The sequence below is a fragment of the Xenopus laevis genome, chromosome 8S, assembly GCF_017654675.1.
Source record: "Xenopus laevis strain J_2021 chromosome 8S, Xenopus_laevis_v10.1, whole genome shotgun sequence".
Lineage (NCBI taxonomy): Eukaryota > Metazoa > Chordata > Amphibia > Anura > Pipidae > Xenopus > Xenopus laevis.
The window spans coordinates 76,278,088-76,302,649 of NC_054386.1; the positions used below are offsets into that span (position 1 = coordinate 76,278,088).

The 24,562-nt window shown below is 36.5% G+C and overlaps 1 protein-coding gene across 4 annotated transcripts in view; it reads right to left on the minus strand.

Moving 5' to 3' along the window:
* Positions 1 to 24,562, minus strand: part of LOC108700174 (muscleblind-like protein 3) — a 71,761-nt gene that overhangs the window by 3,022 nt on the left and 44,177 nt on the right. For 3 of the 4 annotated variants that reach the window (XM_018233116.2, XM_018233115.2, XM_041575104.1), the window contains exons 4-6: positions 20,235 to 20,435; positions 18,255 to 18,488; positions 9,666 to 9,816 (exon numbers count right to left, since the gene is read on the minus strand). In XM_018233116.2, the coding sequence (XP_018088605.1) occupies positions 9,666 to 9,816; positions 18,255 to 18,488; positions 20,235 to 20,435 (586 nt within the window). Of the gene's footprint in view, positions 1 to 2,623; positions 2,719 to 9,665; positions 9,817 to 18,254; positions 18,489 to 20,234; positions 20,436 to 24,562 lie in introns of all 4 variants that reach the window. The other variant, XM_018233117.2, reaches the window with a different exon arrangement.

Genomic DNA, 24,562 nt, shown 5'->3' on the forward strand with positions numbered 1-24,562 from the left:
TATATATATATATATATATATATATATATATATATATATATATATATATATATATATATATATAATGACAGCATGGAGATACTGTAGGGTTAGATAGTGATAGTTTTAAGGAATGCAGTAGATAAGGGATCTTTTAGTAATTTGGATCACCATACCTTAACCCTGCTAAATGAACATTTAAACACTAAGGGGCAGATTTATTAAGGGTCGAATCTCAAATTCATGTGACTTTTTAAAACTCCCATGAACTCAAAATTCGACCAATCTACTTGGGTGAATAGGATCAACCCAAAAACTCAAATGAAATTCGATTCGAGTTTTAAAAACTCGATTTGAGTTTTATCTCCAAAAAAATGGAATGTCAGGAAGGCTGCAAACAACTGATCCCTGGACGTCTCCCATTGACTTAAACAGCAATTCGGCAGGTTTAAGGTGGCAAATAGTCAAATTTGATTTTTTAAAGGGCCAGAGTGTAATAAATCCCGTAAATCTAATTAGAATTTTTTGAAAAACTCGAATTTCAATAACTCCTTAGTCGAATTTGCCAGTTTTGACCATAAAAAAAACTTGAAAATTTGGATTTCGAAATAGAATGTTCAATTTAAATCTGTCCCTAAATAAACTCAATAGGATTGTTAATTCAAAGAAAAAAGAAATTATTTTTAAAAATTAGAATGTGTACTGGCCTTCCTGTAGTTCGATGCTTACTGGATAAGGGATTCTATCTCTGTATACTAAAGTAGCTTGTACCTTAGCTATAGTTTCTCTTCAACATGATAAAGGAAAGGTATTACTTACTATTATCATAGGAATGCTTATTTAATATATATTGTAGTTTGGCATTTTGCGTTAGTAGATTCAACTACATTTTGCTGCATGTGTTTTACAAAGCTGTAAATGAGGGGTAAGTGGAAGGAATGAATGTAGACATTCTGCTGCTCCATGTGAGTTGGAGATGTGCTGGTGGGTTAGGCTATTTATTAAGTACGGGATTCCTTTTCACCAGCCACCTCTATGCTCTGAACCTTGCACTAGATTTTTAATCCACCCAATCAAGACTCCAGATGCAAGTGCTTTTTGAATGAGCGCAAGATTGTGATTTTGTGCCCTTTAGCGAAGTGTTACAAAAATATATTGGTACTATTCCACATTGCAAATTATATTTTTATTCTTTTGTGGGTCTTTGTAGATGTAGTTAATTATTAACTGTTATTTTAAAGTGCACTTTGTAAGTGAGAATTGTTTTTATCTCTCATTTGACCCAGTAAAATTCTCCTTCGCACTTTCATTAAACCATAAACTTGGAAAGAATAATCTGATTTCTACTGCTGAACTTACTGCTACTAAAAGATATACAGAAATAATTCTGTTCACTTTTTATCTTTGAAAAGCTAATGATATTAATATTTATATAGATATATGTATCTTTGATCTTCATTCATTTCCCTGCCTGATGCTTTAGATCCAGGAGATGACTAAGAATGATTCAGTCCTGGTATTTACAGTATTTTATTTATTTATAGTTTTTTGTCCATTTTTAAAACACTCTTAGGGGTTTATTTATTAATGTGTGAATGCTAAAAACTGAAAAAGGTTCAAGAGGTTCAAGTTTTTTTTTATTATAAAATCGGAATTTTTTTTCGAGATTTATTATACACTGAGGCTGCAAAAAGTCAGAATCTGAAAATCTGCCATCTCAGACCTACCAAGGTTGTATGGGAGAGGTCCCTATCCTATTTCTGTCGTCTGTGCTGGAACTAGCCTGAAAATCAAACTTTTTCAGGCTTTTCGGGCAAAAATCTGAAAAATTCAGGCTTTTCGAGAAAAGCCAGAAAAAAATCAATTGGTTTGGAAAAAAAAATCCCAAAAAATTGTACGATTCGGGAGTTTCGCTCAATTTTATTGAGTTTTTCTCTGATCCGATTATATCGTGCTTTTTAAATAATAAATTAGGTAAAATCATGGATTCTAGTTTGGTCGGACTTAAAAAAATCAGATAAATTCTAAATAACCCCCTTAAAGTAATTGGGGTATATTTATCAAAGAGTGAAGCTAGAGGTCGCCAAAGTCCTGAAAATTGAAATTCCACCACTCTTTATTCATTTCTATGGGATTTTTAAAAGAGTATTTATCAATGGGTGAAAGTGAAAGTTCATCCTTTGATAAATACGCTTTTCAAAATCCCATAGAAATGAATGGAGAGTGGCGGAATTTCACTTTAGAGGATCGTGCTGATCTCTAACTTCACTATTTGATAAATATACCCCATTGTATCTTGCGAAAAAGCAAAGACATAATGATTGTTTCATTAAACATTCAAAAAGCATGTACTCTGTTTCAATCACAAGATGCTTTATTGATACTAAGCAGAAAGAAGAAAATTGCCACAAGCATCCAATATATATACGTCTAAGGATAGGTGTGGCAAGATGTTTCATGAGTATAACCTCAGTGGCATCGCCATACAATATATTTATTTCAATAAACATACTCTTAAAGAAGACAAATCAAAATAATTTGGGGTTTATTTACCATAATACTACATTGTTTCAGCTCACCCATCCAAAAGGCGCATATAATATGGATTTCTACATGTGAAATAAAGCTATTTAAAGGGCCAAACCTGATTGGCTGTAGCTGTTGCAGCGAAGGGCACGCTGGTAGCAGGTGTCGTTGCTGCAGACACAGTGGTGGGCGTAGCACCGTGCATCATGGGTACTTTCAGGAGGGAACCATGGAAGCGACATACAGGAGGGTGGAGGGTTAATGGTAACCATAGCAACATATGGTGATTGAAGGAGCGTGGTAGGTATCACAGCAGCAAGCCATGTGACATCAACCATGAAGGTTACACCGGGAGCAGCATGCAATCACAGTGCAAAGCAAGACAGCGTTATCAAAGAAAAGATAGAAAACAAAAACAAAAAAAAAAAAAGAGAAAAAGGGAAAAGCTAATTATAATTGAGTAAACTAAAACATTATACACAATACATTTATAAGCACAGATGTGATGGGAGTCACTCTTTGAGGAATGAGTTCAAAATTGAAAAGCCATACAACTAAAGAGTAGTGACGGGCAAATCTGACCCGTTTCACTTCGCCAAAAATTTGTGACCATTTTTTTCACCCATTAGAGTCTATGGGCGAAATTTTGTGGCGAAGCTTCACTACTAAAGAGATGTTTATAGCTTTGATTCATATGAGCTATTCTGGTTAGGGTAAGGCCAGACGAGGAGATTCAGGGAGGTTTTGTTGCCTGGCGACTAATCGCCACGTCTTTTGCGCGACTATCTCCCCGAACCGCCTCAGCGTTTTTCCCCATAGGCTACAGCGCAAAATCGCCTGTGCTAATGCACACGCGGCGATGCGTTTTCAAAGTCACTATTGAAAACGCATCGCCGCGTGTGCAATTTTGCGCTGTAGCCTATGGGGAAAAAACGTTGAGGCAGTTCGGGGAGATAGTCGCGCAAAAGACGTGGCGATTAGTCGCCAGGCGACAAAAACTCCCCGAATCTCCTCGTCTGGCCTTACCCTTAATAACTAATTGGCAGTTGTTCAAATATAATCTGTTTTAACTGCTATTTGTTCTGTGTTCTATGAAACAGGGCATCAAATCTCTGTTTTACTATTAATGAACCCTTAGCTGACAACCGATTTTATAAATATCCATGTTTTAGTGCCATCATAAACCAGAGCCTTTAAGATGTATCTTGGATATAGGCATAGATTTAGTGCTCCATCTCATGTATTAAAGAGAACATGAATCCTCCAGGGAAAACCCCAACATACTGTAGTATGTACTTATTGTAGGCTAGTATTGGATAAAAAAAAAAGCTATAAAAACTTTTTTTACTGTAATAGTAACACTAAGGGGCAGATTTTTCAAAACGTGAGTTTAGAGCTGAATAAATAAAAACTCACTCACTTTCTATTCATTCCTATAGGATTTTTAGAATTGTGTTTATCAGTGGGTGAAAATTAGAACTCACCATTTGATAAATATGGTTCAAAAACTCCCATATGAATAGAACATGGGTGAGTTTTTATTTATTAAGCTCTAAACTCACGTTTGATGTCACCCCAGTTCATGGAACATGCCCCATTAGATTGGCAGCTTGCTGTATACTCCAGTTTATTGAATTGAATTGCTCCTTTCCAGGTTAAAGTCCCCTTTTCAAAAGTATAATATGACATTTTAGCCTGATATACTCCTGCTTACTATGGTATTTTAATCTGTCTCACTGGGTCTTCTGTGTTACTAAAAATGCAGACATTTAGGGGGCTATTTATCAAAATCCAAAATTTTTTGATTAAGTAAAAAAGTCTGACCAAACTATAATCCACAATTTGACCTTATTTATCATTGAAAAAACCTGATAAAATCGGTTTGGAAAAAATGCGAAAAATTTGAGTTTTTGCGAACAAAACCAAAATATTTCAGGTTTTATGCCCGAAACATTAACATTTTTAGTGAAATCGTTAGAAGCCCCTTTTGTTTTGGATTTTTGGACAACACCATGATATCTTCAAATTTGATATCTGACCTTTGCCATTGACTTCTACAGGACCCCCTGCAGCTTGGAGATGGACTATTTTTGGATTCAAACTTTTAGCAGCTTCGGGGTATAATAAATCACGAAAAATTCTATTTTTTTCTCCCAATAAAAATTTTGATTTTATAGTAAAAAAAAAAATTCAAATTTTTTTTGAGTTTTTGCCATTCGGACTTTAATAAATAACCCCTTTACTGATGGTCAGGTTGACACTTACCATACTGCTTAAAACATATACCTGTTTTCATTAAATGTTTAGCAGAAGGGCACACATTTCTGTTTAAGAAGTGACCAAGGAAGGCAAGCTTGTAAGAAGCATGGAAACGTGTTGATCTGTTTCTGACATTAAACTTCTGCATTGTCAGTATCACAGATTACCATTAAGGTGAAGATCAGATGGATCTATGTTAATTACTTATATTAGCTAAACCATGACCTGGGTGAATGAAAATCTTCATAGTCATAAGTCAGAGTGGGAGAGCTCCATTCAAAAATATCTGTCTACTGCACTGCAGCAGCAACCTCCCATAATCCACTAATAGGCGGACTCTCTTTCTGTCTGTCCTTAGACCCTGGCTTCCCAGCATTATTGATTTACAGAAGATCTGCTGGAGGACAAGTTGGGAAAAGGGGAAGGGCATTGACAAAACAACCCTAAAGAAAGATTGACATTTGCCATTTGTATAAACAATAGAACATACATAAGCTCACACATAACCGAAAATACAAACACAATGAACCAGCAACAGACAGCCAATGATTCACCTGTGAGGTAGACAATGGGGTGAGGAGGAAATGTGTTACCATAAGAGCAATGGAACCATTGACGCTGCATAAAGGGATATTAATCTGACCAGTTGCAGATTCTGACTTTTTCCCCTGAGTAAGCAAAATCACTCCTGTATATTCTTTTCTCTTAAGTTAGTCCTTTGCAAAATACAGAAAAAAATCCACCATCTACCTTATGTATGAAACTTATCTTATTATATTATGACTAATATAATATAATTATGACTGCTCTCATAAACCAGAGGATGACCAAGGCACCAGTGCTTCCTAAATATATAAATATTAAGCAATAATAAACAGGGCATATTTTTCTTGTAAAGCACTGTGGTATAATAATATATAATTGGCATTTGGGGCCTAACACTAAAACAATAATATTGCCACTATTTTTGGACGTGATTGGCCTCATGTATTGTCTGCCAGCCAAAGAATGTAGTTTCTGTTTTATTATAAAAAGGTATGGTGTTGGGGAGCACCAACCATCAAACACAGTGTATGGTGTGCAAGGCCAAATAATAACTATATAAAAAAAAAGGAGAGAAATTGAAAGAACTGGCCCTCACAGTTGCACCTTCCCATATATAGCCTCCGAATTAATTAGAAGTATTGAAATTAAAACATAACTTTTAATCAGCATTTAAAATGGATGTCCAAACAAAAAATGTTTAAAAAGACAGCTGGAAACAGGACGTTGATTGACCGGGTAAAAGGAGGGTTGTCACGAGTAGTGCTGAGCAACAGTTTAACCAAGTGATTGGTTAATCCTAGTGGGTGTTAGGTATTGATTATGAACCAAATAAGCAAATGGCTACCTTGCCGTACTGGTAACTACCAGTTCTGTGGCTAGTTAAAGATTCTAACCCACGGTTCATTCCGCCAGTTCCAACCCCTTCACCCTCATAGTACACCACCCACTCTAAAGTGCCCTTCAGTAGTAGAGCCGTGTTCCTTCGGCACTTAATTTTCTGCAAAGAGCTAAGGCTCTGGCCCTGGCTTTGACAAAGCCCGCAACTGGCGGGTGAAACGCACGTCAGGCGCACCTTTTAGTTTTCAGTTAGGCAGGACGTCTGATAGGGACTTTAATGGGAAAACGGATCGGGAGGGTGCGTCACGAGGGTGAAGGGGTTGGATGTGGTCAAATGATCCGTGGGCCAGAACCTTAGCTCTTTGCAGAAAATTAGGTGCCGAAGGAACACGGCTCTACTACTGAAGGGCACTTTAGAGCAGGTGGTGTACTATGAGGGTGAAGGGGTTCGAACTGGCGGAATGAACCATGGGTTAGAATCTTTAACTAGCCACAGAACTGGTAGTTACCAGTACGGCAAGGTAGCCATTTGCTAATTTGGTTCATAATCAATACCTAACACCCACTAAGATTAACCAATCACTTGGTTAAACTGTTGCTCAGCACTACTCGTGACAACCCTCCTTTTACCTGGTCAATCAACGTCCTGTTTCCATCTGTCTTTTTAAACATTTTTTGTTTGGACATCCATTTTAAATGCTGATTAAAAGTTATGTTTTAATTTCAATACTTCTAATTAATTCGGAGGTTATATATGGGAAGGTGCAACTGTGAGGGCCAGTTCTCTCCTTTTTTTGTATCTGTTTTATTATACCAGTTTATTTTCTGAGCTGGAAAGGTTGGTTCAAGCTTTGAAAACTATTGTCTGGCAGTGCTAAGTAAAATAATTATAAGGGATTTTCACCAAATTGAATCTCTTTTTCAGTACAAGGCAAAGTCAATTTTTTAACTTAATCACTATTGATTGAAGTGCATTCATTGTAACAGTTTCAACCAGGAAGAATGTTTAGGTTAACACATAAAAACAGCAAGTTGGAATAGTCTGAAATGGGAGTTACAGAAGTATCGGCAAATACAAAATACATTTAAGAATACCTGGAGAATATATATATAAAGCTTATTTTAGTTGATGTGGTTTTTTTGTACCACTTGGGGGGAGAAACACCTGGAACTACCATGTTTCCTACTATTGAGCAGTATACTATGAAAAAAAACACCAACACATATTAAACTTTAAAATCTCAAAGTCTTTATTTAGAAATAACTTACCGAGTCTCTGCTTGTTCTCCTCTTCAGAAAAGGCGACAGGGTGACTATCCATCGTGCGGCGATCAATTTCTCCTTCCTGGCTATGTCCTATAAGGAAGGCACGATGGATCACCCGATCACCTTTTCTGAAGAGGAGCGCAAGCGGAGATTTGGTAAGTTATTTCTAAATAAAGATTTTGCGATTTTAAAGTTTAATATGTGTTGGTGTTTTTTTTAGTAGTATACAAGCAAATTTTTTTTTATGTTACTGATCCTTTAAAGGAACGTGTTTGACATGATATGTGCAGTTGATATTTTTAGAGTGAAAATGCTCTAATGCACATTTTTTGGGCCACAAATCACCCTTAATCAGCGGTATCACTCAATGGAATACTGCATGAACAGTTTCAGGCAAAAGAAATGCTTGTGGAGAAACTAGGCTGCATGGCATTAGCCTTAGAGAACTGAGGCAAATATAGGGGGATTAACAAAAAAAACACAACCAAAACTTTGGACACTAGTGCAATATCTTTTATCAGGCTGTTAAGGAAAGGGTAGGGCAGCTGAGAAGGTACTTTATTTGGAATTGCTAGAGGTAATGAGTACAAAGAAAGAAGTTGTTTGATCCAAGGCAAGGCGCAGGAAGGAACAGAAATAGAAAAGGATGAAAATTAGTAGGGATCACATTTACAAACTATGATGATGATGGGGGTCAAACTCAAGAACATACTGGGAGGACAAAACAATGGTTTAGAAAGTTCACAGGAAAATATTATTTAAATTAATCCTAAAGGGATTTTTATGATGTAGTTTTTATTTCTAAATTACATTGTTTACACTCCAAATAATTCACTCTACAATATAAAATTTCATAACTGAACCAGCAAGTGCATTATTTTAGTTGCAATATTGGTGTGTAGGCAGCCATCTCAGGTCATTTTGCCTAGTCATGTGCTTTCAGAAAGAGCCAGCACTTTAGGATGGAACTACTTTATGGAAGGCTGTTGTTTCTCCTACTCAATGTAACTGAATGTGTCACAATGGGACCTGGATTTTACTATTGAGTGCTGTTCCTAGATCTACCAGCCAGCTGTTATCTTCTGTTAGGGAGCTGCTATCTGGTTACCTTCCCATTGTTTTGTTTTTAGGCTGCTGGGGGGGGAGGGTCGGGTCGGAGGTGATATCACTCCCACTTGCAGTACAGCAAGAGTGACTGACTGTATTAGATACAATATCACAATAATATACATAAATCTCAAACCAGCTGTAGATGCTTATTGTAAGAACTATGGGTAAGTGCATATAAAGATCCAGTGTAGACATCAATAGAATGGCAATAAAAATCTCTCTTTCATTTTACTGGTGGCAAAGCCATCCAAAGCCACAGAAACCTTGGGAAGGAAAGAGAAAAAATGTATGTGCCTTGAGTTTGTATTGTCTATTTGGCAACATCTTGTACAGGTACCGGTAGTTACATATTAAATGTGCAGTTGTGCAAAATGCCTCAGTCATAAGCAAGTTTGCCACCATAAACTGTCTGGCTGCATTTTGCTCAAGTACAGTGTAAAAGTAAATTGCATCTGTATATACCAGTTATTTCTTATTTTGGCAGTTCTAATTTTTATTTCTACCTTTTTAAATTCTGAAGACAGAGTACATATAATATATCTTATGACTTTCTAAAATCACCTTAAATATACAATTTGAATAGTTAATTTTCATGATTTCAGTTAGGGAGTAGGGTGAAGGCAAATACAGTAGCTCTGCTATGTTCTGACTGCATTTCATTTATCAAAAAAACACTAAAAAAAATTACATTACAGTGACTGCTTGATGGAACTTCCAAAATATTAAACAAGCAGTTTGTTATATGCTTCATACTGTACATACAGTAGCTTCAGCCGGATTCCATAACTAGTTAAAAGCCCAAGACAATAGATGTTGCCATTCTTTGTGATAAGTAACAGCAGACATTTCTAAGACAAAAGTGGTCTAGCAAGTGCTGCATTTACTCCAAGATTCTAGTGCTGGTGACTTTTCAGGTTAACTGCACCATCATAACTGTGAAATTCAGATACAATGATAAATCTTGACTTTTAAAATAGAAGTGACTGTGTCTTCTGTACTACTCTCCAGACAAAAATGGTTGGATGGTATCATCCATAGTGGTTATTTTGATACTACGAATGGCTTAGTAAGTATTATTGCACAGAAAGATGAATGGTCACTTACAGCGAGACTTCTAAATATCATCCGTGAATATTTCTCACCTGTAGGGATAAATGTAGGTTGTTGTAACTGCATATTTGCTAGAGCTTGTTGGTAGTGGAAAACACTTGGGTTAAACACCGTTGTGGCACCATTACTCTTCTCAAGTGCTGGCCTCTTTGGTAAAGGTTGAAGTGCTCCAGGCTGCAGAGCCTGTAAATAAATGAGTTATTAATAAAAAAATAAAAAAACTCACCTAGAATTAAGAGGCAAATCACATGTACAATTTAGAGAGTGTCATATATGTATTCATATTTATTTCCTTAAAAGGAAAACAGAAGCTCAAAGGTTGAAGAAATGACTAATGTGTGACACTCGCAACTTTTAGTTTTTAGAAGCAAATGGTTGTTGAAAGATGCCAGAGCTGTATAACAGAAATACTTTGTGAGCCACAGATTAGCCATTACTTTGTTTTAATTAACAAATAATACATTTCACAAAGTTACGAGGAATAGAGAAGAAGATTAGTTGTGGGCAACAGCACATGGTTAACATTGATTATCCATTTACTGTTTGAGGCACAGTCGGCTGGTGATCTTAAAACTACAGCACACAATCACAAACAGAAGCTGATTCAACAATTAACATCACTAGGATTTGCAACTAAACCAACCAAGCAAAAGTTCATCCAGCTGCAGTATTCCTACAAAGTTTCAGGAAAAATGCCTTTTGGTATCTATCTGTTTTGCAAGTTGTAGTCACAAGGGATACAGTTATCTTTTAATACCATGTTTCTAGAGAAAGAACTGTGATGCATGCTTAGATTACATATATGCTTGGCTGAATTGGACTGATTCAAGCCCAGAGCTCTGGATCATAGTTGGGCTAAGTTATAAACACTAGGCAAACTTGTACCTGGTCAGTAACCCATTGCAACCAATCAAATATGTGCTTTCATTGATCTAACTGCAAAAAAAAAAAAAAAACTCACTGACTGGTTGCTAAGGTTTACTGCCCAGGTACAAATTTGCTAAGCGTTCAAAAAACAAGCCCCGGCATGATTGGTAAGCAGTGTTAACATTAAAGATACCTAGCACAAATTCATGTCAAAGATGAGAGGGTTCAAGTGAGACTCAAGACTGGAACTAGAAGAGGTCAAATTCATGTTAAGACAGAAATAGAGGTATTTAGTAGGTTCAAGGCTATGTAATGGTAAGTCCAATTAAGGGTTGTGTTAAATTATCAGAGAGGAAATTGCTACTATTTTAATAATTAAGCATTGATCTTCACTGATCTTAAAAAGAAGGCTATTGGGGTTATTTTAAAAAAAAGGCACTATGTTTGTCCAGGTGCAGTAATCAAAAGCAACCAATAAGCAGGTCTAATTTACTGGTCACTGGTTTAAAAGCAGACATCTTATTGGTTGTTATGGGTTACTGGTACTGGGCAAACTTAGTGCCTTGTATTACAAATGGGGTTATAAGTTCTTTCTGACCATACCCAAGACAACAGTACCCAAGCCCAAGTCTCAAGACCTGCCCTAATTAATACAGGTATGGGTCCTCTCATCCAGAATGCTATGGACCTGGGGTTTTTCAGATTTGGATCAATATACTTATAGGGGGTTATTTAGTAAAACTCAAATTTTCTGAGTTTTAAAGGGGAAAAAGATATCTTTTAGAGAAAAAAACTTGAATTTTTTGAAATGTATTATACCACGAAGCTGCTAACATTTTCAATCAGAAAATACTCCAGCTAACACCTGTCAATGGCAGATGGTCCTTTTTACCTTTGGAACATATTTTATGCCTTCATGGTTGTCAAAAGTTCTGGGCTGTTTGGACTGGTTTTCGTTCGATGATCCATATTATTCGAGTTTTTTCGGGCGACGAATCGAAAAAGTCGAGTTTTCAGAGTGTCAATTTGAAAAAGTCGCATGATTCTAATTGACACCCTTTTTTTGGGGGAAAAATTATTGATAAATAAAGGGGATTCGGTTTGGGAGTATGGTCAGATTTTATTATTTTAATAAAGTGAAGAAAAAGTCGAGTTTCAGTAAATAACCCCAATAGTCTACTTAAAGGAGAATTCAACCTGTGGAGAAAAAAACCCGTACCCCCCCACCCCAGTTAGACCACCCACCCTCCTCCGCCCAAGGTTAATTGCCCCCCGGGGAAATGCCCCATACTTTATACTTACCCCTCTGCGCAGATTCTTCTTACCCCTCTGTGCAGATTTCCGTGTAATTCCGCGCATGCGCAGCTGTCGCAAACCAGCAAATTGCTCCAACTGCGCATGCGCAGAAATAGCGATCTCAGAGGAGCTGGAAGATGGATGCGTGGAACTCCGCTGGAAGAATCTGCACCAAGAGGTAAGTATAAAGTATGGGGCATTTCCCCGGCGGGAGGGGGCAATTAGCCTGGGCGGAGGAGGGTGGGGGGGTATAACTGGGGTGGGGGCATGGGGGTTTTTCCCCACAGGTTGAATTCTCTCTTAAAAAACATTAATTCAATCCAATAGGATTGTTTTGCCTCTATTTGTTTTGTTTAGTTAGTTATATTTTGTTTGTATCAAGAACAATGTACATTTTTATAATTAAAGAGAAAAGGAAATAATGTTTTAAAATGTTAATTATTTGATTAAAATTTAGTCTATGACACATGGCCAGTAATTCAGAGCTTTCTGGATAATTGTTTCCTAGATAACGGATCCCATACCTATATATTACTTCACGGTAGCAGTTTTGGTTGTGCTGTTACAACAAGATTTTTTACATATTGAGATCCGCTCATTGGTGAGGTTCAACTCAGGCCACCCCCTAAGTGGGCAACATCTGGGTCAATACATGAATGATAAAGCAAGCCTTTGGAGATCTATGGGATAAGGAACCTATCAATAAACCAATGTCCTCCCCAATGGAATTTTCAAACATGCCCAAAAGATGTCTGTCTGATTTTCACCCAGATATTGGTTGGGTAAGCCTTCCAGGTTAGAGCAGACAGTAGAGTAGTATAATAGCGCATGCGCAGCTGTCGCAAACCAGCAAATTGCTCCAACTGCGCATGCGCAGAAATAGCGATCTCAGAGGAGCTGGAAGATGGATGCGTGGAACTCCGCTGGAAGAATCTGCACCAAGAGGTAAGTATAAAGTATGGGGCATTTCCCCGGCGGGAGGGGGCAATTAGCCTGGGCGGAGGAGGGTGGGGGGGTCTAACTGGGGTGGGGGCATGGGGGTTTTTCCCCACAGGTTGAATTCTCTCTTAAAAAACATTAATTCAATCCAATAGGATTGTTTTGCCTCTATTTGTTTTGTTTAGTTAGTTATATTTTGTTTGTATCAAGAACAATGTACATTTTTATAATTAAAGAGAAAAAGGAAATAATGTTTTAAAATGTTAATTATTTGATTAAAATTTAGTCTATGACACATGGCCAGTAATTCAGAGCTTTCTGGATAATTGTTTCCTAGATAACGGATCCCATACCTATATATTACTTCACGGTAGCAGTTTTGGTTGTGCTGTTACAACAAGATTTTTTTACATATTGAGATCCGCTCATTGGTGAGGTTCAACTCAGGCCACCCCCTAAGTGGGTAACATCTGGGTCAATACATGAATGATAAAGCAAGCCTTTGGAGATCTATGGGATAAGGAACCTATCAATAAACCAATGTCCTCCCCAATGGAATTTTCAAACATGCCCAAAAGATGTCTGTCTGATTTTCACCCAGATATTGGTTGGGTAAGCCTTCCAGGTTAGAGCAGACAGTAGAGTAGTATAATAGATTTATATCTGTTACCCACAACTAATATGTTTAAACCTAATACATTTAATTTTAGACAAACAGAACAGAGTAAACATTTTACCACATAATTAATGAACTGTAGACTGCCTAGCAGAGAAAAAATATTCTATGAAAAAGTGAAACATTTAAGAGGATGAAGAGTAAAGTAATGTAGAAAGCAATGGGAATCTAATATTGTTGCACACAGAGATGAAGACATTTGGTTTGCAGTTCATAAATAACAGCATGGAATGTAATCTCCATTGTTATGTAAAGAAAATGCAAATCATGCCTCTTTGCTATTTATACTTAATCGCCACCCCATTTAAGCTGTATGATCTCATCTTAAATTTTAATTGTTACAGCACAAATTGCATACTTAAAGTGGAAAATTTTTCAAATGTTACACCTAAAGGTCAGAAGGTTTGTTTAAATTCATGGTTATAGGGTTTAAAATTAATTATGGCTCTATGGCTAGATATTGAATTAATTGTATGATGCTTTCTGCTAAAAGAATGAGAATGAAGCACAGCATATGTTTTCACACTGGCAATTTACTTTATTCCTGGTGGGTAAGGATAGGCAAATTTTTTCGCCTTGTTTCGCTGCGGACGCCAATATACTTGAATGGCGTCATGCGTCAAAAAAAGAAAATGATGCGCGTCAAAAAATTATTTGCTGTGTTTAAAAAATGTAAGCAAATTTTTGGCAACAAAATGCTATGATGAAGTCTTTCATTTTCCTTGCTTAACTTTTTTTTTTCAAGAACATTTTTTATTGTTTTTTCATTTAAACATACAACTTGCCCCAGAGGGCCATGACATAAGGAGTAGTGATGGACGAATCTGAATGAATGAATCTGGCCCATTTTGCTTTGCCGAAAATTGGCGAAATGGCGACAATTCACCAAAATGCATTGAAGTTCATGGGCGACAAATTTTGACGCGCGACAATTTTTTTCACCCATTAGAGTCTATGGGCGTCATTTTCACTGTAAAACTTGGTGAAAAATCTCAATCATCACTAATAAGGGGGCAAATATGAAAAAAGGAAATGTATGCATGTGTGTATTTAAGGTCTACATCTCATTTATACAGGCAATTACTCCAATGTACACATGTCTCATATGTAAAGTCATGGAAATATCTCTTGCTCAAAACTCCCCTATAGTTTTCCTTGGTTAATGTTAACTTATTATAATAAAAGGTACATTTGAAATAAGGTAGTTCTGAATCAAACAGCATGTAAAGGAAACCAACTTAGTTTCTAGACTGCACAGATATGAATTCCTCATTGACATGAGCTGCAAACCATTGCACGGTATAACATGGAATAAGCTCTCTCAAAGCAAAAGGTCAAAGATGCAAGTACCAGGTCAAGGGTTGCCTTGTGAGGTCGTTTCATTGATCTGACAGTTGGTTGAATCTTATTAAGCAGGCAGGGAGCGCATGATGGAAATGGGCCAAGGGGGTCAAGCACAACAAAAAACAGCAAGCAGAGGTGCATCATAAGGAGAGGAACATTGTGAGGATGAAGAGAAGAAGAAAAAAAAATCGAGAATGTATTATATTTAGAAATCTAAGCATGCACACAAAATGATTACTACAGTTATTTTATATTATTGTTAAACAACTTTTTAAGCTTCTTGGTGCTGTCAAAAACAGAAATCATGTGTAATTCAATTGTCTTTTTTTCAGCACAAAATAAATCAGGGTGGTCATCAAAACATTTATTGTATGTAAAAACAAATGCATAGTGAGTTTAAAGGAGAACTAATTCACTGCACATGCTCTGTGCTGCTGCCAGTCACTTTTCTGAGCATAGGGACCAACTCACAATTTACTGTATATACAGAATAGAAATGTCACAATATAAGGCTGATTAGTACTTAATACAGATAATTACTACATGGCAGCACAGAAACCAGTGCAACAGAATTTAATTATCAGCCTTGTAACACAGCTTATATTACAGACAAACCTAATTTTCTACTTGTAAATTTGTGATGACCCCTAAGCTTAGCTTCTCAACAGCTGCACAGAGCCCACCGAGCATGTGAGTGTCACAGACACTTTCCAAGATGGTGATCCCCTGTAACAAATTTGAAATCCTGGACCATTGCTGCTTTTGAGAAGCTGAAACTTTAGGCTGGTGCAATACTTTCAGTATGTAAAATATGTAGTTTTTAACCATATGCATCTTTAGGGTGTAGTTCTCCTTTAAAGAAGCATTTGGTTAGATATGTGTTAACTGGCATTTACAAATGTGTCCTGTCTATGAGAGCTTTAAGGGAAAATGAAACCAGTAAACACGCATTGCCCTGGAACAAGGGGTCCCAAAAAGCAGGTGTTCACATCTTGACGAATCAGATGTAAGTCAGAACTACATCATTTCTGGCACTTGTGCATTTAAAAGACATGTGCATGTGATTCTTTTGGAGCAAGTTGGGCACAGCCTGCAGTGCTGGCTGGTGCTGAGTGCAAATATACACAAATTGAAAGAACATCTTTGGATGCAAGTGTTTTTAAATTATTGCGTCACTGTGCACAAAGACTGCGTCCATTTTCAGTCACCGCAACTGCGGTTGTGGTCATAGAAGCTCTCGCACTCACCCTAACACTGCTCACAAATTCTATTGCTTGTTGACACTTCGGGAGTTATTTATTAAAATTCGATTTGTTTTTTTTTTGTAGTTTTAAAGGGGAAAAACTATTTTTTCATAGAAAAGAAAAAAAACGTAATTTTTCGTAATTTATTAAACCCCGATGGTGTTAAACGTCAGAATAAAAAAGTACTCCATCTCAAACCTGCCGAGGTCATCTAGAAGTCAATGGCAGATATCTGTTTTACAATTGGAAGATATCACGATCTGCTCTGGGCATCGAACAAAAATCTGAAAAAATAGTGGTTTTCAGGCGATAATCAGAAAAAAATCTGAGTTTTCGGGCATCAAGTCTGAAAAAATCGTACAATTTGGATATTTTTATGATTTTATCAAGTCTTTTCCTGTATCAGATTTTTTCAAGTAAATTTATTGATAAATACGGTAAGTAAAGACTCCTGCCTGAGTATCTCCTTGCTCACTCATAGCTCTGGGCTCAGATTACAGCAGGGAGGGGGGAAAAGGGAACGGAATAGATGAGCAAACTGAGCATGCTCAAGCCCTAGCCCTGGAGGTTTAAGCTGAAAACAGGAAATCTGATACAGAAGCCCATGAGTACACAATAGAAGGAAAGGAATGCTGTGTTTCTTTTGACAGAGGACTCAGAGCAGCATTACTTTGAGGGTTTACTGGTGTATTTATAAAGACCTTTCTGATAAAGCTTACTTAATTTTAGCCTTTCCTTCTCCTTTAACCTGTTGGTCTATGAGGTGTGGAGTTAGACAGCTCTGACATGACAACATTTAAATAGTTGTCACACATTTCTGTATACTTAAAAAAGGGTCAAATAATAATTAAATGATTGTAAAAATAAACCTTTCAAAATAAAAAATCAGACTATTGTGCCTTAAGAAACCACATTTTTCAGTTACATCAGGTAATTCAATTATGGCCCAAAACCTATATTTGCTAGGTAAAGTAATCTTGTGTAATAGCTGTGTCTAAGATCAATATTGTTATACTCTGTTCATGTTGATTTATAATGAACTAGTATAACCTGGGACTTGTGTCTTTATTACTCTAACCTTAGCCCAAACCCCACTCCTTTTGTTGCCAGTATGCCCAACTTCCACACGTAGTTGCTGATTTATGATTGTCTTCAGGTAAATCAATAGCAGATCACATGAATCTGTTCCTAAACTGACTGTTGTTTTCTGCATTTCACCATTTTTTCCTGATCTGGTGTTGCTAAACCAAGATCAAGCGTATTTTTGGTAAAAATTAAAAAGCCCAACAGATTTTAGCAATGGTTCACTGTGAATTTAACCAAGTACAATGTAGAGAGTGGCATTCTAAAACAGATTATGATTGGCCTTTGTTGTTTTTGAATTAATCTGAAGAAAAATACAAATGGTCTCAGAACATCTCTGTCTACCTCATAATAAATGTTAATTTTAAGGTGAACTTGCTCTTTAGACATTGGATCTAGACCCACGCTTTGTATTTAAACCACAAGTTTTGATGAAATTTGTACTCTTGAAAATGTTTACTAGTACTAGTCTGTGATATTTTACTTTTAAAGGGATACTGTCATGATTTTTATGATGTAGTTTTTATTTCTAAATTACACTGTTTACACTGCAAATAGTTCACTCTACAATATAACATTTCATTCCTGAACTGGCAAGTGTATTCTTTTTAGTTGTGATATTTTTGTGTAGGCAGAGATCTCAGGTCATGTGCTTTTCAGAGCCAGCACTTTAGGATGGAACTGCTTTCTGGGAGGCTGTTGTTTCTACTCAATGTAACTGAATGTGTCTCAGTGGGACCTGGATTTTACGATTGAGTGCTTTTCTTAGATTTACCAGGCAGCTGTTATCTTGTGTTAGGGAGCTGCTATCTGGTTACCTTCCCATTGTTCTGTTGTTGGGCTGCTGGGGGGGGGGTGGAGTAAAGAGTGACTGAAGTTTATCACATGAATGGGGGCAGCTGGGAAACTGACAATATGTCTAGTTTCCCAGCTGCAAATCTGCAAATCTGTTTGCTCTTTTGAGACACATATTTCAATGCAGCATTCTGCTGGAGCAGCACTATTAACTGATGCACTTTGAAAAAAAAAATTTTCTCACGACTGTATTACTTTAAGTTATATTTTGTTTGCTCAGGTATTGCAGAACCTATTATTGCAAGTGGCTATAGGTAGTTTACTTAGCCCCCAGGCACGGGTTAATGTCCCCAGATACAGAAAGAGCACGACCTTACCATGGCAGCTGCTGTTTGGTTCACCTGGTGCTGGGCTGCCTTTATTTTGGCTTGCAAATGTGCAGGGGGGTGAAAGTACTTGCATTTCTCTCGAGAGCATCTCCCTTTGATGTAATCCATGCAAACAGTTACAGTGTTTTCGTTTGTTTCAATCATGGCAATGTCTATTGGGTGAGCATAACGACAGTCATTCTCACCACGGGTACAGTTCCCCCGCTGGAACTCTCTGCATACCTGCAATAGATGAAACATGCAACTGTATTCATTTTTTTTGTTTATTTTGTTAAATGTGCACACAGACATTTATTAAAAAAACAGTATTTGACAACAACAAACATTACAATTGTCTGTTGCATTCTGCAAAAAAATCAAATATATATATATATATATATATATATATATATATATATATATATATATATGTATATATATATATATATAGTCACATGGAATGCTCCACAGTGCATTGTGTATTGTATTTCTGTTACTGAAATAATACTGAAATAATACTCAAAGCTTTTTGCTTATACGCAGCAAGTCACAAACTGATTTCTGAAATTCCTTCTTTTTTGTTGAGCTTTCTGCATATTCATGTGATGCTGTGATTAGGCCAGGTATTGAATAAAATGGACATTATAAACTAAAATGTGTTTAGAATACACCTCTGTGTCATGAAAAATATTTTTATAGTTCTACGTTTGTTATATAGGGGTTGTGATATAAATGATTTGTGTCCAATTTAATGCAATCCTAGAGACTCATAAGCTGGGTGCAAGTATCAAGCCCTCTTATAGTACATTTACAAATCCTGCTCGGGTGCATAGAGTATAGAAGCCATATTCTGCAAAAGGCAGCAAGTTTCAGCAGTATTGTACATGATTCAAGCTGCAGAATCACAAGGAGTATTATGATTTTTCAGTACCATCCAAAGAAGATGGCGGCACTCATAAAATATCCCAGGGGGGAGCACCCATTTTGTATTCATTGGGGGAAGTCTCACCAAACTGGTCTATATATTTAAATAAATATTGCCCTTTTACATCTCTTGCCTTGAGCCACCACTTTGTGATGGTCTGTGTGCTGCCTCAGAGGTCACCTGACCAGAAATACTACAACTCTAACTGTAACAGGAAGAAGTGAGGAAGCAAAAGACACAACTCTGTCTGTTAATTGGCTCATGTGACCTAACATGTATGTTTTGTTTGTGCGCACCGTGAATCCTACGATCCCAGGGGGCGGCCCTTATTTTTTACATTGGCAATTTTCTATTTAGAATTACACAATGGCACATACTGTACTACTAAAAAAGTATTTTATTATGAAAATAGTTTATTTACATGAAACAGATTTTTACACGTGAGCTGTTTTATTCAATGTATTTTTTATAGAGAACTACATTGTTCGGTATAGTTTTCCTTTAAGGTTCCAGATATTTTAATTTTTTTTTTACCACTATAATTTTTTACTAATCAAGGACATTTTATTTCTATACCAACAGGTGAGTATATCACATTGTGCTTCATATTGAATATTCTCATTTAAGATATTTCTTCAGGCCACCACTTATTGGCACTGATGTCAGGCAGGAATTTGCATAATCATTAACATGCACATTGTCGTACTTCATGCATACAGAACTTTGCACGTTGCCAAAGCAACTGGCTACTGTGAGTGAGCTTATGCCTAGGCTTTGTTCCTGCAATATTTATTTATACAAATGAAATTCTGGCTACACATGTTTGAAGCTTGCAGTATTAGCTCAATATAGTCTATTACTACTTGAAATAACTTTCAGTATAAATTAATACCTAATTAATGCCTATTACCACAGTAAGAGGTTCAAAAACTGCCTATCAAAAGCTGGTGTTAAAGAGTTGCCTCTTTAACACCTCAAATATGTTACCTGATGATACTTGCTTTTTTCCTTTTTATTACATTAGTCATTGTATATTAGGTCACATGTTGTTGACAACCACATACCTCTAGTTTGTCTGTGCGCATAAGTTTCTGACCAGCAGAGCCTCCAGGTACTGTAACAGCTGGGTTTCCAGAGACCAAAACAGGTGTATTTGGTAGAAGCTCAGCAGGAACTAAGCCCATTCCTGGGGACACATGACTTAGGTATGGGCTAAAAGCCATGGAAGGACTTGTAGCAAGTGATTGTGTCACGGGGAATGTGGTCTGTTGGTAAGAATAAAAATTCCATTAATTATTAAATTATTATATGTTTGATAATGACAAACCTGCTATGTTGGCCAACTGGACTTCTACAATTCTCAGGGATTCCACCCTGAAAAGTTGCTATCCAATGTTGGACTTATATGACAAGGTGGCCAGCAGATTAAATAGGTCCAAACATACTGTCTGTTGTAGTAAAACTGCCAGACCATACTTATATGTATGACAATCTAGTCTACTATGATTTTAATCTTAAAACTTGCATTTTAATTTTTTTGGCAGACTGCTTTCCCTCCATATATAATATGTATGCTGCTCAGTTTTTGATGCTTCTTATCATGCACAGTGAAGAAAGCATATTCTCAGGCAGCAACAGGACATTAGCAGCTCTGTAATTAGAACACCTCAATATTTAAAGGAGACATATTGGATAAATGAAAAACCCCTAATTTTGTAGGCAAATATAAGCAATATATGGTGTTGATTTTACATGGTGATAAAAATGAACATTATCTTTAAAAATAGCCCCTTTATTGGAGCTCCCTATAAATGTTCTCTGGTCCCTGCCTGTGTTTCGAATGAGGGGTGTGCATGTCCTAATAGTCCCTGCCAGAAGCACAGTAGGAGGGGGGGCAGTCAATCACAGCCCTGCAGTCCCACAAACAAATACAGACTTCAGTTCCCTATCAGGTCCTGCTAGCTGCTGATTGGTTAGAGAAGGGAGGGATTATTAGGGTTTTTGCAGAAATATTCAATAAATCAGCCTGAAACAGTACTTTTTTTTAGCACATTTCTTCTATATGTAAATGAGTATAATGCCCTGGTACATTCTTATTTTTTACACAAAATGTCTCCTTTAAGCCATCCAAACAAACTCATTAAAATGAAAATGAGCCAAAAATAGAAAGCAAAAATTTAGCTAATCCCATACATTTGTCTTTATATCATGTCATGTTTATTAAAGAAAAATTAGAAAGTAAAATGTGTAATTTTCAAATATTTCATGCAAAATGCTGTTCTCTGCAATGTATGCTGTTTTAGTCTTGAACAGTACTTGACTATAAATATTTACTGGCATTTGATCATTTGATTTTAAGCAAAAATCTTTTCCATCGCAATCCAATCCCATTGGTGTGGTTAATGATTACAATTACAATTTATACCCAGTGATATTTGAATTGTTGATTCATATGTTCTGACCCCATAGAGCAACATAACTACCTCCCCTAGGGCAAACTTTGTGTCTGGGATCCTCTAGAATCCCCCATCCAGGGTCACATGCCCGCCTGTACCTGACATCTTCATGCCGTTGCCCCTGATAGGTCCCAGGGAAGGAGGGCCCGGGTGTAGTTGCACCACCGACCCCATTGTTGCAGATGTGTTACATTACAGGATAGTCAAGTTTCTTATTGAATTGTCCAAATACTAAAGGGCAGATTTATCAAGAGTCGAATTGAAAATTTGAATTCAAAGTTTGAGTTTTTGAGTTATTTTTGAGCTATTTAAATTCGATTTGAGTTTTTCAAAAAAATTAGATTTTCGAGATTTATCACAAACTGGCCCTTTAAGAACTCGAATTCTACTATTTGCCACCTAAAACCTGCCAAATTACTGTTTAAGTCAATGGGAGATCTCCAGGGATCAATTTGGAGTTGTTTGCAACCTTCTTGACATTCATGTTTTTTTCGGGTTGATCCTATTCACCCGAGTTTACAAAGTTACCGAGTTTACAAAGTTACATTTTTATAATAAATTTTAATTGGTCAAATTTGAGTTTATGGGAATTTAAAAAAAAAAAATCGAAATCCGACCCTTAATAAATGTGCTTAAATATTAAGAAAACTATAAAAATCTCTAATGTTTTAAAAGTAAGTAATCCAGTCTTTGTTTCTGTTTACCCTAATAGTTTGTAGGGTTACCTACATGATCTATACAAAAATAATTTCTCTGACTCTTAGAGGGACCCAACCGAGGGACAAATTATATGAAACAAGCTTTCCTGTTTTTCTTTAGTCACCATTTTGGTCATTTCTGTAATTAGTTGCAGACAGGATGTCTTGAAACTTTTGATTCAATACAATTCATGTTCTTCGTGGTGATCCGGCATAATTGAATAGCCAGAATATCACAAGATTTCAGGAGGAAAACTTACATATTCCAACTTAATTCATCCTGTATATTTTAAGAAGAATATCCCGAGTTCTATACATGGGACCCTTCTTATAAAAACATTAGGAATATTCAAAATCAACAAGCAGTTACTCGAACTTATAAAGGAACAACTTCATAGACCTTATTTGAAGATTTAGGGGGTTATTTATTTAAGTTCGAATGTCAAAACCTTTTTTTTTTACTATAAAATCCAAATTTTTACTAAAATCTTTTGAGATTTATTATCCCCAGGGGATGGAAAAAGTCCAAATCCGAAAAATCCGGCATCTCAGACCTGATGAGGTTGTATATAAGTCAATGGGAGAGGTTTCTTTCCTATTTGGAAGTTTCTGTGATTTGCGCTGGAATTAGCCCGAAACTCCCACTATTTTGGACTTTTCTGGCAAAATTCTGAAAAGATTTGGGCTTTTTGGGGAAAAGGCAGGAATAGATTCAAATAATTTCAGTCATGATTCAGTGAAGTGCTTCATAACAGAAAAGTAAACCTGACTACCAGTGTTACACCCCATTAATTAAAGGGCAACTAAAGTCTAAAATAGAATAATGTTAGAAATGCTGTATTTTGTATACTAAATATAAACATGAACTTACTGCACCAGAAGCTCAATTAAACAAAATGATTGTATATTGTATTGTAGCCGGAAGCTGTGGCTGAGCTTCATGTGGTTTGTAGCACCCCATACCACCCTTAAACTAATGGTGGTCCTATGCTTTCATAAATAGACATTGGTTTGGGCAATCTCTCTCTCTATAAAGACGCATACTGGCGGGGGAGAATTTAGCCCTCAGACTGAAACCAAGGTTCTGGATAAATTATATGGTCTGTTAAACATGATCAGAATATGTAATCAGATTATATCAAGTACATTTTTGAAGCTCAAATAACATTTTTCCAGTATGTAAGATTAACCTCATTATTGCTAATTAAGGTATAACTGTACATGTAAGTATCCATTTAGAGACATTACACAGAAACTGCTACTTATTTCCCAGATGCAGTTAGGGCCTAATGATATCTATGTCAGCATTAAAAATACCATAGGCAGGTTTTAGGTTAAGTGGAAGCCGTGCAAATGATTATTCATGTTAAAGTTTTAGCAGAACACTATAGTTATCCGTATTTAATTAACTTACATTGACCTTTCATTACAGACCCTGCAACATAACAGATATAGAGAAGAGCCCACAGAGCTGACAAACTGAAGAACATTAGTAAAGTTAATGTTTGCTTAGGAACCCCCAACTAATTATAATATGCTCCCTTTTTGTTAATTTAACAACACAATCTTACTAATCATATGCAATACAAATAATGTTGTGCTAGTATGCAGGGGCTGTTCTAGAGCAGATGAATATGACTAGAGGCATAGCAAAACACCCTTAAACAGACTGTGTCCTGAGCTATGAGTATGCACAAAATACCTTTATATTGGAGAGAGAGGTCGACAAATAAAGGGACATTATGACATTTTGGAGGTGGCATGGCTTTATATCAGTGGATGTTGTCTTGTATGGCTTATGCATCAACAGTAGTGATGAGCGAAACTTTCTCACAGATCTCACAAAGATGCTTTCTGCTTTTCCAGGGATTTATCATAGACAGTGTACTGGTGACCAGCAATTGGCCTGGAAAGCCCAAAATTCTGAATTATATCACAGCTACTTTCCTTCTAGAATATATAATGGGCACTTCTGAGGATCACACCATTTGTGTATCTTATTGATTGCTTAGTGGAGCCTTTGATACATTATGAAGCTAAAATTCCATGAGACCAGGTGCACTGTTGGCTGTATACAATACCAATGTTCATTTTTAAAAATGATTGTCTTGTTCCTCTATAATAATAAAACAGTACCTTGATGGTAGCTAAGATGCTGGAATCCATTGGAGGCAAAACAATAATTTAATGTTTAAATGATTTTTAACAGACCAGGTATGGAGATCCAAATTAAGGAAA